The sequence below is a fragment of the Anabrus simplex genome, chromosome 1 (assembly GCF_040414725.1).
Source record: "Anabrus simplex isolate iqAnaSimp1 chromosome 1, ASM4041472v1, whole genome shotgun sequence".
Lineage (NCBI taxonomy): Eukaryota > Metazoa > Arthropoda > Insecta > Orthoptera > Tettigoniidae > Anabrus > Anabrus simplex.
In genome coordinates this window covers 680762298-680779831 of record NC_090265.1, presented here as the reverse complement: position 1 = coordinate 680779831, position 17534 = coordinate 680762298, and the positions used below count along the sequence as shown (strand labels likewise).

The following is a 17534-nucleotide window of genomic DNA, read 5'->3' as shown; positions in this document are numbered from 1 at the left end:
AACCGAAGTGACCGGGCGAGTTGGCCGTGCGTGTAGAGGCGCGCGGCTGTGAGCTTGCATCCGGGAGATAGTAGGTTCGAATCCCACTATCGGCAGCCCTGAAAATGGTTTTCCGTGGTTTCCCATTTTCACACCAGGCAAATGCTGGGGCTGTACCTTAATTAAGGCCACGGCCGCTTCCTTCCAACTCCTAGGCCTATCCTATCCCATCGTCGCCATAAGACCTATCTGTGTCGGTGCGACGTAAAGCCCCTAGCAAAAAAAAAAATTAACCGAAGTGTAAGCGGTAAGAACAGTAGCGGTAGACCAAACCATGAATACGACAAATAAATTACAGTAGTAATTGTAGTAGTTACGTAGAACTGAAAAGGTTAGCATAGTATAGAGTGGCATGATGAGCTGCATAAAACCAGTCTATGGACTGATGACTGAAGCAGCAACACATTATTATTATTATTATTATTATTATTATTATTATTATTATTATTATTATTATTATTATTATTGTCATGTAACGTGGAAATGATAACAGTAGCAGTGCTTGGTTTTCAAAGTCACTGCCATCACCTTCTGAAAATATTTTTATTTCTTTAAATACTAGTATACAGCTTGCATTCTACTTCCTTTCGCCAACAAATTTAATAGCAGATATTTCTTTTTAGAAATGAAGCACAGGAAAAAAAAAAGTTTTACCAGCAAATCATCTTAAGTTTCATTCGATGTGCGTTTCACTTGCTCTCAAAATGTTTATGCCCTCCTCCCATAGTAAATATACTCTGAACATGTCAGTTTATTTTATTTTTAAGTTATTGCCGACTTGATCACTTCTCTCAATGATCAAACCGAATATATGAGTCTTAAATCTGCATTTTGAGGATGATTTCTCTGTAAGCAGAAATCATCTAAGGCTTAAGTTAAGAGAATGGTTCTCCTGAGGACTTCAGACCGAATAACTTCTCTTTCGGAGGTTAGGGTGTATTTTCCTGACCAATTTCGCAAGTATATTCCACTCACGGGAATTATACTTAAAGTGATGTATGCCCATATATTCCAACTTTATCAGTTGATTGAGCTTAAAATGGGTTAAAATATAACCCATATTGCGTAGAACTAAAACTTACTTTGTCTTGTTTAGCTTTCTCCTTATTCTTCCTGTAGAACTCTTTCTAAATATTGTTTCCATGAGAGTGGTCTTTGAAATACTCTTCTGGGACTTTCTCATGTGCCCAGACCACTTCAGCTTGTCTGCGTACATCGCACATAGAGGGTAAGTAAAGAAAAATGGGTGTGATTAAAATACCATTTTTTAGTTCTAGAAAAAATACTGAACACATTTTTATAAATAAGAGGTTATGTCTTCCATCGGTAGCAATATTTCAGTGCACGAACTGATTAACACTTTCGTCCACCCTATGGACGATTCAGAATTAATTCGTTTATTCTATCGTTCGGTGCGAATTCTTGGATTATTAAAATTATCTAATAGGTTCTGGTACGTGTTGATTAAAACCATGGACACGGTCAAGCAAAAATACGAACTTTGCCAAAAGGCCGTTCCATAAACAAGCACTCAATAGTTCCTACTGTAATAATCATGCAAGAACTTTTTTGGCGTAATTCTCTTATATATTTTCCTCAAGGCGAAATCGTTTTTCTTGTTTTTATCTACAGCGTTACTAAAATGCGATACAACTCGACAATATTTCAAAAAATTATGATTATTAAGTGTTGACATTTGGTTATTTACCATAGAATTGTATCAAGTACCGACAACCACTACCATAAAAACTAAAAAGGAAAACTTACTAACTACTAACTACTTCAAAATTTTGAACTAAAAAGCGCAGCTAAAAGGAACAGATCATGTGCAATATATTAGACACCAATTTCCTTCAAATGGAAGGGACGATAAGTTTTGGATTTTATTCGTGCTGAACTATTGTAAACTGAGAATTGTGAAGTAGCCATCCGAACAAAAGCCTGATCTACCTTTTCGTCTGATCTACCTTTAAGGTGTGGCCCTGCTGTTTAAGTCAGTCTCAGGTGGCTTAACTCATCAGTCAATCAAATACACAGCGAAATATAGTTTTCTTCATGACACCCGCCAACAACAGTCATGTAAGAACTCCATCCGTATTTATTTATGAGTTCAGAAATCCCCCTTTCTTTTCCCTTGGTAGAAATAAAGAGTATTGCAGTCGTGAATTCGGTCATTTCTATCTCAAAATTATTTATTTTATTTTACATTTTATGGCCTACTTTGGACCACTCCAGTCAATCATACAAAGAATTTCTTGATTTCGTATCAGAGCAATATTATTTTTTTATTCTGAGAGATGCCGCCTTTCTTTATATTGTTGAAAATAACCTCCCATTAGATGTTTTATTGACCTTGATATGTAGCTTTGTATGTGTGTCTTGAAAAATCTTAATTTTTCCGATTTGTTTTTGAGACCGTCTATTGTTATTTGTAGTTCTTTAATATCCTCAGTAATTTCCGTGAACCATTTTATCTTGGTCTTGCTATTCCATAGTTTTTTAATTATTCTGCCAATTCTGGTGTCAGGTGTTCTGATAAGATGTCCAAAGAGTGATATACGTTTTATTCTAATCGTGCTCAATACTGGTTCAATTTTCTTACAAACTGTTTTATTTGATGCTATTCTCCATTGTCCATCAACTTGATACTGCTTATTTATGCATCTTATAATTATTATTCTTACTGTCTTAAGTATTTTGTTTGTTTCAGCTGTATTTATCTGTACAACATTTCTTTCTTGCGTACTGTGTTATGTTTGTTTCTTCGTTTTCTTATACAATCGTTGCATACGATAGCAGTTCATCTACTAATGGAATTTTATTCACGAGAAGAGTGCGAACTTTAACCTTCAGCCAGATTAAAGTACAGACCAAAGACGAAAACCTGACAATTGGATCTGTTTAAGTGTGCTAGGGTCCCGGAACATATTGAACTGTTTCAATGCAAGTTTAAACTTCATGGTAAACCTGAGGTTAGGAAACCTATGAGGAAAGCGTTGTTGATTAACTTAATAAAACTTTCTGCAGTTAGTAAAACGGTATGACATTGTATACTGGGTTTGCTGTTTTACCACACTTCAGAATAGGTATAACTTTTCATTGTCAGTTTTTCTTTTATTTAATAACACTGTATTATTATTTTATTCGCCCAATAAATGCAAAACAAGCACTGTTGTTAACCGATTTAATAATACTCGCAAGTTGCACACTGTGTACATCTAACAATAAAACTATCATTGCGTTATTACTATCATTTCACCTCGTTTCGCCAAGAAAATATACGTTTTCCGGGAAACGCAACTCATCTATTCTTATGCCAATCGATTTCCAATGCGAAAGTCCTGCGGCAGCACGCACCAAGTATCAGTGAGAATGGCCGGCGGTATTTTGTAACAGCCCTCTACAATCCAGCTTTCTTTCTTTTCAGCATCCTTAATATGTCTGAGAAATACTCTGAAGTATTCTTTGTCGGGGATAGCTGAACAATGAGGGTGCTAAAACTAAGATGTCCTTAATAAAACATACAATCTTTGTTTTCGTTACGGTACCTTGCAGTTTAATCTGACTGACATACTTTTGTACATGGTCATTTCTTTCCCTGGGTAAAAATTCATAATGTAGGTGTAAATGATTTAGCATCCTATTTCATTGTATGAATAATTGAGTGTAAAATAACTATGTTTTTGCAGTAATGCACAGATATGCTCCTGCACTTACTATTCATGCAAGACGAAGGAGAACTTAAGTTCAGCAAAATCGAACTTTTTAACATGGTTTAATATAGATTTGAGAAGTACGAACTTACATTTAACTACCTGTTCCTCGCATGCAGGCTGTGGACTCTTGCCTCCATTTGGATAAAAATCTGCGTGGCCCAGAGGTTCGTCAAAGGAAACAAAGCCTCCAGAAGTGTGCAGCACCAAAACAAACTCAGCGTCACTGGGGTCCAGACGCCATTCTTCAGTCTTTTTATGAAACATAGGTCCCGCGGGATCCAACGCTAAACAACACAGAAGGACATAAATTTAGAACTTCCAACATTACATTTTTTACAATGACAATTACAATGACTCAATCTGAATGTTTCAAAGACCATTATGAGCACCTGTACATCATTCCTCTTATCTGCTTATGTGCTTATCTCGCATGTGCTTGTTAATTTATTTCAGCAAGGAATATCATCAACGTGAAAGAACAGAGGAGGACAACTCATGGATTATAATAGGGCCCGGCTTTTGATGACACGTCGCCTTTTATCTCAAACATCATACACATTGCCAACTTCTAAACAAATCCTGATAATAGCGTTCTCATTATAGAAATGCATATTTATTAAGTCTTTTTCGACATCATTTGCCGCATTTTTACTTTTAGGTAATTATTTTCAATTTTGCCTCAGCACTGTATCATTTTCAGCAATTCGTTAAATTAAATTCTTGTTTTCAAATCAAGGAACACTAGGACTGAAATTTATCACATCTACTACTATCTACTACCTTAATATTTTGTTGGCTTAAAGTATGTGGTAGTATGAACATCAGTACCAAATTTCAACAACGTAACTTTATTATTTTCATATAGGGTATATTAATTACTTTCCAATATTTAAATGCAAATTATTCAAATATTCCAAATGTCAAGCGTGTCAATCCAATCCAGATAGCACCATTTTTATACAATTACCTGTAGCTAGTACCTTACTCTTATATAAATGTAACGGTGCATCGTTTTGAGACTGTATTATTTACTATGAAGATAGAATTTTTCCCCATTGAAGTTTATTTTTTGTAAAATTCTTGAAATTTTAAGGTTTAAAAATTTTTTACAGGCAAATCAGAACTGCAATCCTAAAAGTAATACATATGTTTATGAATAAAGTACTAAGCAACATTCATGTGAATTTACAAGATAAAAGCACCAGATCTATAGCACGTAGTACATTTTATACGTGTGAAAATGTGAAACTGAGAAAATGGCATTTTTTCTAAATTCATACGTATTTTTCAATACAGCCACTTTTCTTATTTTTGCTTTTGTATTTCGGCTTATGCCTGTGGGAAGAGACTGAATTCATTTTATAACTGAGCAATACACTCAAAGAAAGCAATACAAATTCAAGAAACTTCACAACCACAATACATTAGAAAATATAGATAAAATTATCTCTCGAATACTTGTATATAATCAGAAGTAACTACGACGCACGGTAATCTGTAGACATCACAAATATTACAGAAATAGAATTAGTTCATCTACTGATTTTGTAGACAACTGGAATGACTCATGAAATTAAAAATATAGAATCTAAGAGCAAAATTTTCTCATGTCGACCGTCTACGATTTTTATTTATTTTCAAACATTTTAAATATTTGTTATTTCACGTAGTAACAGTGCCTATATCCACCACTAGATAGTATCACAGTGCAGGGTCAATAGTACAGAAAGTATTTCAAATCCATGTTTCATAATTATCCGATGAAAAATGCTTGTACATGATAATGTTCTATATGGAATAAACAGAAAGGGGCGTTTAAAGGGCTGTGCGGCAGGCATTTAAATTTCTCGCTGCGCCTTTAAGAATGGCGGAACATGGAAGATCATACTGCTAATCCATCCGCAATGGTTAGGGGTACAGAAATATGTTGAAATCGAAATATCGAAATATTCGATAAAATAGCCTAAAAATCAGCCCCAGTGTTCCTTATATCCTTATCAGCCGAGTAAGGGAGATTTCTGAAGAGTATAAACCGTGAACTTGCGTTTCTAACAAGAACATTCCTGAGCAATGCCTACTCAAGGAAACAGATTGACGAATTGCTACATCCTACGGCAAAATACAGATTGTGTCTTGATTCTCGTTCTTTGAGTATGACCTTCTTACCATGGGTATAATCTGTCACGGATAGAACTGGCAGTATTCTCAGAGGGCACAATATCAAGACCATATTTAAACCTAATGTCACCATAGGCGATTGTTTGATCTGTTAAAGATTCTATTGGTATAAACCGTGCTGGAATCTGTATATTATTCCTTGCTCCTGTGAATCGATGTATGTTGGCCAAACATGTAGGAAGGTAGCAACGAGGGTTAAGGAAAATCGCGGGAACTTTAAAAAAGAAGACGGCTATGTACTGAGTATATCATGGCTACCCTCCAGTTAACTCGTCAACATCCTTCTCCTTGACTCTGGAGGCCCTGGAATTAGATATATTTCTATCATATCCTCTCTATCTTGAGTCTGGTACTATGGAGTGACAATTACCAATAACATTTTCGTTATTACTCTGAAGACGATCCTGGTTGTAGGTTCAAAACGCGGCAGTGTTTTATAGCATTACACGACATTCCCAAAATTATATATTATAATGTAATTATTCTCTGTTAATATTTAGTCGTTCTTGTGCATTTACGTTGGGTAATCAACTTATCGTCGCTTAGGTAACAAAACATTGTATCCCATAATTGCCCTTTCCATCCATTATTCTCCTTAAGACTAGTCACTCCTCCGAGGCACATGTGGATATGCAGTCCATCATAACAATGTTCATTGTGTTCATTTTCCTATGCTTATGTGTAAAGAAAAATCCACAGTTCTAGCCCTGAAGGCAAGCAACTCAATGGTTAAAACATTCTAGGGATATGAGCTGCAAAATTTAGGTAAATAAAATAAAGTATGAGAATATATATATTCTTTATTTATTCCTAAAATTTAATCCTTTTCTTAATCATCGTTATCCGGTCGATTAGATTAGCAGTTTGCCGTTTTCAACCACTACGAGCGCTAATGTGTATCAATGTATTGTTTCACTTAAGCACCACTGCGAACGCTAATGTTAGTCAATGCAGAGTTACACTTAAGCCCTTATAACTAGATTCGATATGGACGTTTTTCAAAAACCGAAAACTCCTAACGGTATTGAACCAAGGAACATGTTGAAGAAAGAATTATGTAAATAAGTTAATTAAGCTAGGATTTGAATAAAAAAGAAAACGAGCAAAGAAACAAGCGATTTTAGCCTGATTTTTCAGAACTGCGTTTAGGCCGGAAATGATTTTATATTTGTTTAGTTTGATAGAGCTATCCAAGACTCATAATTTGAAACTTTTTCCGGCCTTTTAGCCCTTCCACTTTCGGCACAATTAAATTAATTGCTTAAATTTACGTTTTTCGTAGTATGAGGACCCCTAATATGTCTGCAAAGAAATTTTTTCAACATTAAATTATTATTATTATTATTATTATTATTATTATTATTATTATTATTATTATTATTATTATTATTATTATTATTATTATTATTTAACATTAAATTGAACCTTACCATACCGTACTGTAGGATTTTGTGTATATTTGCATGATGTATCTACGCACTATACATACGCACGTAGGGAAATACTGTAGTTCTGATGGACTGAATATCCATATCACCCGAGCTTGCGATAAAAGAGAATACTCAAACATCAACAGGTTCAGAACTTAATTCGAAAAGTGTGAAATAAAGCAACTTCCTAAAACAGCCGAACTCTTTGAAAACCGACATCCCTAAAGACCGATGAGATATTGTTTCTAATCAGGATGGGCTTGAGATGAGAGTGGGAAGTATTATCACTCTAGTAGGTACAAATTCAACTTTAAGTCTGCTTGTTGGAAGGACCGAGTACCAACATACACATACGTGCCGATCAGTTTTGTTTTACACAGTGAGAGATGTATTTATTCGTGTGTGGTTCACTTCAAGTGTTGGAATGCCGAAGATAAAGCTTTAGCTGCCCATTGAAGGAAAATATTTCACAATTCGGCAGGTTCTAAAATGGTCAAATAACTTCCTGAAAAATATGTGAACTATTTGGGGCAGTAGATCTATTCAACAACATGTGAGTAGTGACAAACACGCAGTAACCAGAATATTATTGGCCGACATATGAAGTATCAGTTGCTCTGCTTGTAAGAATTGCATTTAAAAACGTACCGAAATATATCTATACATTAAAATATATTAGCAAACACAGCTTTGGAAAATCCGTCCGTCCATTCTACTAGATCAATTTGTTTCATTTTGTTTTATTCTCTTCGGAAATACCTGCCGGTGAATCATAAGACATTGATTGGCCTCGAAGTCCAGCCAAATTTAATTAATCATAAAATCGAATCTTTAAATGATCACTCCAATAATTGCATGTGAAGGCCTACCCTAACCCGCCATACATTCTGTACTTGGCAGATTACTAAGCGACTAACACTTTCATTAATATTCTAATATATGTGATTTTCATCATTAGCGTCCGGCTCCATGGCTAAGTGGTTAGCGTGCTGTCCTTTGGTCACAGGGGTCCCGGGTTCGATTCCCGGCAGGGTCGGAAATTTTAACAATAATTGGTTAATTCCGTTGGCACGGGGGCTGGGTGTATGTGTCGTCTTCATCATCATTTCATCCTCATCACGACGCGCAGGTCGCCTAAGGGAGTCAGATCAAAAGACCTGCACATGGTGAGCCGAACATATCCTCGGACACTCCCGGCACTAAAAGCCATACGCCAATGAATTTGTCATGCTTAGTAATGTCATTGAATGTAGTCATGTTTTATTACTACCTGTCCAGACAATCCAGAGAGTATAAACTTCCTCTGATCTAGGAATAATACTATTCCCTACTAGATACTCTTTGATTCTGTAACTTTTTCCAGCTTCCAAATATATTCAAAATATGGCAGAGCGTTCCTAATAACTTACATGCTGCTAAGAGAAAAAAGTCTACGTACAAACAGACCCCATCATGACATGCGCCTTAGACGTTATCTGGGAACACCTATGGAAAGATAACCTAGCTACATTAGAAAGAGTGAAGGCCATATATTATTTAAAAAGTTATCCGACTGGCCTGAAACGCTCCTTCGAGATTAACCTACGAGCTCACAAGACAACCGTTCTATATAGAATAACTGTGATTAAAAATACCATTGATTTCTACGACACAGTAACAACCTTTACCTGGAGAACTACACGATAAAAAAGCAAATATATGGATAGATTTTTGCCAAACAGACGGCATAATGACGTAATGCGTTAATTCTGACTACGAACTACGGCGTACCATAACGCGCTTCTTATTACATGTTCATAAAACCACTGAGTTTGATACACGTCTGTTTGTTCTTTGACATTAACCTACCAACACACACAAGTTGAGTCCGCCAAACACTAGCGTCTGTGTTGTATCATTCAGGGTTCTTGTCGTTTATACCTGTAAAAGACCGTTTGAGGCTCGCATTGCTTTTCTTATTTCATCAAAAGGAAAAGGCTGTGGGAAGTCATCGTTTAATGGTAGAAACATATGATGAATACGCTCCATCGAATAGAATATGTGAGACATGATTTCAACAATTTAAATGTGGTCATTTCAATGTGAAAGGCAGTGCGCGCTCTGGTAGACCACAAAAGTATGAGTACGAGCAATTGCAGGTGTTAGTGGATGATGACCAAACTCAAACTCAAAAGCAATTGGTACAAACATTAAATGTGTCACGAGAAACAATCAACAGACGTTTACGAGCAATGGGGAAGATCAGTAAACTCGGTAAATGGATCCCACACGATTTGAATGAACGGCAAATGTAAAATGGCAAAATCACTTGTGAAATGCTGCTTCAGGACCACGGAAGAAAATCATTTCTGTACCGAATTGTGTCGGGTGACGAAAAATGGATTTATTTTGAAACCCTGAAGCGGAGAAAGTCGTGGCTGTCAATTGGCGGAGTCGATCCTTCAATACCAAGGGCAAATCGCTTCGGCAAGCAAAACCATGCTTTGTGTCTGGTGGGACCAGAGTGGTATTGTGTATTATGAACTCTTGAATTACGGCGAAAAAGTTAATGCACAATGTTATCGCCAACAAATAGTTCGTTTAAATCACGCATTGATCGAAAGACAACCAGAATGGGCCAGAAGACATGGCAAAGGGACTTTGTTGCATAACTTGCGCCGTCTCGCACAGCAAAACCAGTGAAAGACACCTTGAAATCGCTTGGATGGGACATCCTTCCGCACTCGCCGTACCTTCCCGAACTGGTACCATCTGACAGTCACTTCTTCGCATAAATGGGGCATGCGCTCTCAGAGCAGCTTTTAAAGCAATTTCGAGGAAGTTGTAAAATGGCTCGACAATTGGTTTGCAGCAAAAGACAAACAGTTTTTCTGGAATGGTATTCATAACTTACCTGCAGGATGGGTAAAATGTGCAGAAGCCGATGGCCAATATTTTTAATAACAAAAAATAAATTTACAACCTTGAAAATTACGTGTTTTCTTTACCGGCAGAAACTAATGCATACACCTGGTGAAACCCAATTAATGATAACCGTTGATCATGTGGTTAGCGACGTAACTTCGTGGACTGAAAACCACACGTCAGATTCCGCTGAAAGGCATCATTCGACGTCCCTAAACGGTCTACGTGAACGTTTTTGATTCACTCCCTAGAGAGTAGACTACATTTTTGCAATGTTTGAGACATTAGAAACTGAGATGGAGATGACTTCAGGTCAGAATTCTTACAATCAGCAGTCGAGACCTTACTATAAGGTTATTATTATATTCGAATAAGCCGATTGGGATTATGCAAAGGACGTACCTAGAGGCCTTCCATTGTGCCCATATTCCTTTCATTCTTTTACTGTGGGCTTCCTTTCTGTCTTCATAACAGGTTGCTCCAGTTTACTTGTTTGACCTTTCCTCTTGGTCAACTTGTCTTTTGTAAATTTTGGATCTGAAGATCACCCGGTTCTGGACATTTGCTGGTGTAATTCCTGCCTGATTATAATCGGTTTCGATGTCGCCAAACCATTTCATTGTTTCTGTTTTCATACAATTTGACTATTTGTTTTGTAAGTCTGTCTGGGTCCATTGTTACAATATGTCCATAAAATCATAACTTGCGTTTTCTAATCTCACTGTGAATATTTGTGCTTTGTCTGATTTTCTGTTTGCCTCTGAGTCGGTATTGTCCGTCTGCGAGTTTTGGGCCTAGAAATTTTCCTGTGATTTAGCATTCCTTTTTCTCAATATTTTCAATGTCTACTTTCCTGTTCAAAATCAGTGTTTCAGATCCATCAAGATATTCTGGTGTAATGAGTGTATTGTAATGTCTTAGTTTTGTGTGCTTGAAGATACATTTTTTGTTGTAAATAATTTTAGGTTAGACGAAATGCAGTTTCCACCTTTTGGCACCTAATTGTAGTACTCCTTTAATTATACCACATTTTATCTCCATGAGCTTTCCTGCTTGTTTCTTGCTATTCTTGCAGTTTTTAGAAGGACTCTGGAAGGCGAATTTTCTGCAGTTCCTTTTAGGAGTTCAATCTGATTTTGGGCTGTTCAAATGCCTAGAGTTAAGATTTGATAGGTCTATCGCTAAGTTTCCTCTTCCTAAAGCAATTGGTTGGTGAATTTTGAGGATTAATTTCGGTTTGCGCCCTTCTTGTATCACTTTTTCAAGGACGCAGTTGAAGAGTATAGGAGACTAACTCCTTGTCTTACTCCCGTTTCGATTACAAAGGTATCTGAAATTATTATTATTATTATTATTATTATTATTATTATTATTATTATTATTATTATTATTATTATTTAAGATAATATTGTTGTTTATATCTATAAAAATGTCTTCATATTCTTACTTATAGATTACGTAATAAAATTTTAAGCTCCTGAAAACAGTCCGGGTCCTTCGTTGAGTGGTGACCGTTGCGGCGTTCGGTTGAGAGGGTCCGTGGTTCGGCTACCGGCAGGATAGGATTTTCAGCTGGGTCTGGATAATTCGCCTGATTCGGGCACTGAGTGTGTTTGTCTCAAAACCTAACTTTTCATGTGTACTCAACACACTTGTCTATCAACAACCACAAAAACATGCAAATGAATCTATCCTCTCTTATAGAACTAGCGACAGGAAGGACATCTGGTCGTAAAACAGGAACACAATTTGCACCGCGGCGCGATAAGAGTGTGGAAAAAGCGGTATAAGGCCTTCTGAAAAATTATTCATCTTCTTCTTCCGCCTCTTCTTCCTTATCTAGAAAACTCCTAGGTCAGATAGAAGATAGGCAACCCTCATTTCATTTTTAGCTCATCTGGTGATCATTATTGTTAAGACGCGACACCACGATTGGCTGGCTAGTGTTTCGTTGGTGGAAAGATATTTCATCCTCCGAATGTTGACCGGAAGGATAGGAGAGGTGGTGTTGTAGAATCTCTAATCTCTAGATTGCCGCCAAAATTCGGTTTCAAATTCCAAACCTCTCCGCAAACTTCTCGTCCGTCGGTTGGAGACTTTAAATCTTGAGCAGACTCCTTGGTGTTATTCAACAGGAGTAGATATGTACCTACACTGAGTTTATCAATATTATATACACACCCAGACACGCAGGTCAGCCATGGGCGTCGTCAAATAGAAAGACCTGCACCAGGCCTCACCTGAGGCGTACAAGCAATCAATCATTTCATTCTATCCTACCACCAACTTCTCTATAAATTTTCATTCTTCTCGAAATGTTGTCTTCTAATCTTCTTCTTAATAAATGTTATTGGCTTTACGTCCCACTAACTACTTTTGCGGTTTTCGGAGTAATATCCTTCTTAATCGGAGTCTTCGCGTTCCTTCCTCGGTTTCCCAATTGACTTATTTTCATACCTATGTTCAATACTCAATATTGAAATTCTACCTTTTTCCTTCCATTTCATCAAATCACCTTATACGACCTGTACCTGTCTGATCTCCCGGGCTTCTGCCTGGTATAGCATAAATTTGAACTGATACAGGTAAAACTTCATATCTATGTGTTCTTGCTATGAATATCATATAATATCAGTACGAAACTACTTTTGTGTCCCATGCCCTTGGATATCCAGTTCGGTTTATTAAGGAACACTTGTAAACAGGAGGCGCAGATGTGAAGACGTTAGCTTCCACGAACTCTGTTATATGGAGTAGGTAAATGTTTTATGAGGTGCATTGCGCCACTCTCTCAAGCAACCTACAGCATTAAATCAACTCTACAGCATTAACTCAACTCTACAGTATTACACTCAAACAGATTAAAGTCCTCCTTAATAGGATATTTTGCCTTACATCACGTTCTTGAGAGATTTCAGGTTTGAGACCTCAAGTTACTTTTCATGTTTATATATTAGATCATTCATATGAAAACTACGGGCCAGGCATACTTCCAGCCTGAGAAGTAAGAGATATAGAAGAACGACTTCGGAAACTTGACAAGCCTACTTTAAGATTCATCCAATAAACCTTTGAAATTGAAAACACCTACGAGTCGAAGAGAATATTTTTCAAACTATATCTATTATTGAAACATTGTTGGATTGATTTTCTTCAGCTGTGGTGAGTGGCTCAGATTGTTGGGGCGCTGGGCTTCTGACCCTAACTTTGCAGGTTTGATCCTGCCTCAATTCGATTGTATTTGGTATGTATTTATATTTCTCTAAGCTTCTATTTAATTTTTTAAGACCGGGCGAGTTGGCCGTGCGCGTAGAGGCGCGCGGCTGTGAGCTTGCATCCGGGAGATAGTAGGTTCGAATCCCACTATCGGCAGCCCTGAAAATGGTTTTCCGTGGTTTCCCATTTTCACACCAGGCAAATGCTGGGGCTGTACCTTAATTAAGGCCACGGCCGCTTCCTTCCAACTCCTAGGCCTTTCCTATCCCATCGTCGCCATAAGACCTATCTGTGTCGGTGCGACGTAAAGCCCATAGCAAAAAAAAAAAAATTTTTTTAAGAGGAGCTGATAAAAACTTTGTTTTGCTCACCACCTAAGATGCCCACGATTATATTTCAAAATAAGTTTTCAACATTTAAAATGATGGATGGAAGTTGATATATACTTGTCTTAAGACCTGTATACACTTCTGTAATAATTATTAAAAAATTGATACTTGTATTAATGAAGTACTCCTCTTGTGCTTCTTCTTTCCTCACTGGACCAGGTTTTACACGTCTTAATAACATTAATCAATTCAGAATTTAATAAACATGCAAATTATGTGCGATTTGATAGAATCTGATGATGATCTTTCAAACACGAAACATTTTTTATAAACTTAACCATAATAGGTATTTGATTTGATCCTGAACTGACTTGTATAAAGGTATTAAAAACTACTTAACTATTGGTCCACCTTCTCAATACACTTTCTATAATTCAAAATTATTTATTCATTCAAGTTTTATCATCGTAGTACATTCCCTTGAATTTGTAATGACACGAAATTAATACATTCGGCCAGGAAGGGAAAAATTCATGAATGTTTTAAAAAGTTTTGAATTTTATCTTCTTCAAAAATTCACTTTGATACAAGTTTACATGAAAGAAGTACAGACGAGAACACGTTGTATAAACTAGCGTTTAAAATCATTTAAGGAAAAAATGAAGAAGAACGAGATAAAACTTGAAGATCTTAAATTTAATTACGTATTCTCACTCATCATCATCAAAATATTAAAATTTTATGTAATGGTAATTTTCATAATATTTCACTAATATTTATTTATTCATTGATATGGTGAATTATTATATAATCTATATATTAAAAGATTTAACTGAAAACAGCTTTTGAAAGTCCGTCCGTCCGTTCTGTTGGACCTATTTTTTCCTTCTTTTTATTCTCTCCGGAATTACCTGCTGGTGAATCATGAGACATTGATAGGTCTCTAAGTTCAGCCAACTTTGAGTAATGATACAATCAAATCATTAAATGATCACTCCATTAACTGCAGACAAAGGCTTATACTAACCCGCAATACATTCTGTACATAGCAGGTTGCTAAGCGACTAACACTTTTCATGAAAATTCTGATATACGTGATTTTCATCCTTAGTAATGTCGTTGCATTCAGCCATGTTTGATTACTACCTGTCAAGCCACAGAATATACTGTACACTCCTTCTGATGACGGTAGGGACTATTCTCTGCTAGAAACTCTTAGATTCTCTAACCTTTCCCAGCTTAAAAATATATTCAACAGATGGCAGAGCGTTCCTAATAACATGCTGCTAAGGGAAAACATTCTACGTACAAACAGACCTCATCATGACATACGCCTTAGATATCTGATGGTGATCTTTCAAACACGAAACATTTTTTATAAACGTAACCATAATAGGTATTTGATTTGATCCTGAACTGACTTGTATAAAGGTATTAAAAACTACTTAACTATCGGTCCACATTCTCAATGCACTTTCTATAATTCAAAATTATTTATTCATTCAAGTTTTATTCAAGCTGTCGAAGGCTAACCTAGGTACACTAGAAAGCGTGAAGGTGATGTATCTTAAAAAATATATCTGCCTGGCAAAAAACGCTCCTTCGAGATTAACCTATAAGCTCACAAGACAACCGTTCTATATAGAAGAACTACGATTAAAAATAGAATTACTTTCTACGACACAATACCAAACTTTACATCGAGAACTGCAGGATATTAAAGCGAATATATGGATAGATTTTTACCAAACAGACGGCATGATGACGTCAGAATGGATTAATTCTATCGGCCGGACTGGGCTCGCCTCAACGTATCCACCACTGAGCAGCTCTGATATAGATAAAATGTTTTTAGTCGGTATCCACAGGGTTTGACATAGATAACCACAAGTTCCATGCGTCTGGTTTCTCCCAATGTATAGCAACCTGTTGCATGCCGTAGTTTACCAATACCAAGAAGAATTATAGTTTGATAATAAATGCAATTTAGTCTGATAAAATATTAAACGCGAGGGGAACACAATCCCATGTACTGATTCTCTTTCTGAGCGACTAAACATTAGTAAAATGAACATCTGTACGTCATCCTACAGCCAACGTTGCTTAACACGCTGGGCGCCAATTCTTTTTTATTTTATTGAAATTTTTCACTGTGGACGAAAATTTTATTTTCACCCTCTACAAATGGACACCCGTATTTGCTGTCGCCTGGCAGGAAATCTAAAAGTAGTCACCAACGTCCGCTTTGGCGGTTAACGTGTTAAACCTGTAGCCACATCTGGGCAATATCCAGACGTCGTTCTCTGATTAAGACATAGATAATTACGAGTTCTATACTCTTGATTTGCCCCAATGTATAATTAGTTACCTGTTAGGCGCGGCAGTTTGCCAATAGTAAGGAGACTTCCTGCTATGCCTGCCACATGAGCACCAAGGCTGAAGCCTATCACATGCAGGGAGCTCAGTGGGACGCCTTCTTCTCTCACCAAACGCTCGATCGTTCTAGCCAAGTGTTGAGCTGCTATGATGGTATTGTTTGCAGCCATCTGGTAATCTGGCCCCTTAGCCAAATCCTCCCAATGTACTGATATCACATTGATGTCCTCGGTGTAGAGAAGGGCTGAAACAGAAACACGCATGAGTTATTCCGTGTTAAAAGAGAAGCGTACTTCTAAAAAGAACCAGATCAAAAATTTCAAAATTGACATGATTATGGAAATATACCGCCTTTGGGCTTCAAGATACCATCATGTGACAATGTTTAGGGGAGACACACTGACCCGCAACACGTATATCAGAACGAAAATTTGCTGATGTATTTCATGCAATACCGTCTCGAACCTTAGATGACAGAACCTTCATGATCAGAGTTCTAAGCTGAAATATTGAACCCATCAAGGGTTCAATATATCACATAGTGGTTTTCCTCAGTACAAAGACGATACGTTGGGAGGAAGAACCATAATATGAAAGAAAAATAAACCGTCAATCTGCCCCGAATCCATGTCAAATACGGCGTTCAAAATCACGTTTGATGCCAACAAGTACCAAATCCTAAGGGAAGAATAGGGCAAAACATAACGTACATGCAACCAATGAGGAACTATTTCCTAGGCACTGGACCAGCTTCAACAGAACACTTTTTTTTTACATTGTTATATTGGATGTTTTCGTTTAATACATCTGAACATTCACCGCAAATAAGTAGCTCAGTACAATCAGTTTTCTGATTATTGCAGTGAAATTTATACCTTTAAGATGGAAGTGTTTAGAGTTTAAATGCAAAAAATACCAAATCCATCCTTGCTTCTATAATATTTTCTGAATACAAGGAAAGTGCTAAAAATTAATTTTCAATTAAAATTTTACATTCCGAGCATTTTTTTTTCTCTCCTGTTAAATGTTACTTTTGGATTTGTTACATTTAGTAAATAACCGTTTCAAATGTCAGGAGAAGTAAAGACAGGGCAATAGGTTCCTTCTTCTCCAAAGTTTGTTCCCTAGCCAAACGTATAACATGTGAATGGAGATAACCTGTAACATGTATGATCTAAAACAGGGGTGGGCAACACGTTGATCGCTAGGCCAGTTTGAAATCCGGTTCTCCACCTTAAAAGAAACCGGGTCTCCTGCTCAGTTCTTTCCTTATCCACAAACATGAAGAATTGTGCCTCATGACTGGAAAACATTTTAATGAAAATGAAGCTACAGCTGAACACGAA

General features: G+C 36.8%; 1 protein-coding gene across 2 annotated transcripts in view; it reads right to left on the bottom strand.

Annotated features, from left to right (window-relative positions):
• The window catches only part of LOC136872076 (inactive pancreatic lipase-related protein 1), a 344511-nt gene that overhangs the window by 63362 nt on the left and 263615 nt on the right, over nucleotides 1-17534 (bottom strand). For both annotated transcript variants that reach the window (XM_067145939.2, XM_067145944.2), the window contains exons 5-6: nucleotides 16181-16432; nucleotides 3845-4039 (exon numbers count right to left, since the gene is read on the bottom strand). In XM_067145939.2, coding sequence (XP_067002040.2) covers nucleotides 3845-4039; nucleotides 16181-16432 — 447 coding nt within the window. The remainder of the gene's footprint in view (nucleotides 1-3844; nucleotides 4040-16180; nucleotides 16433-17534) is intronic.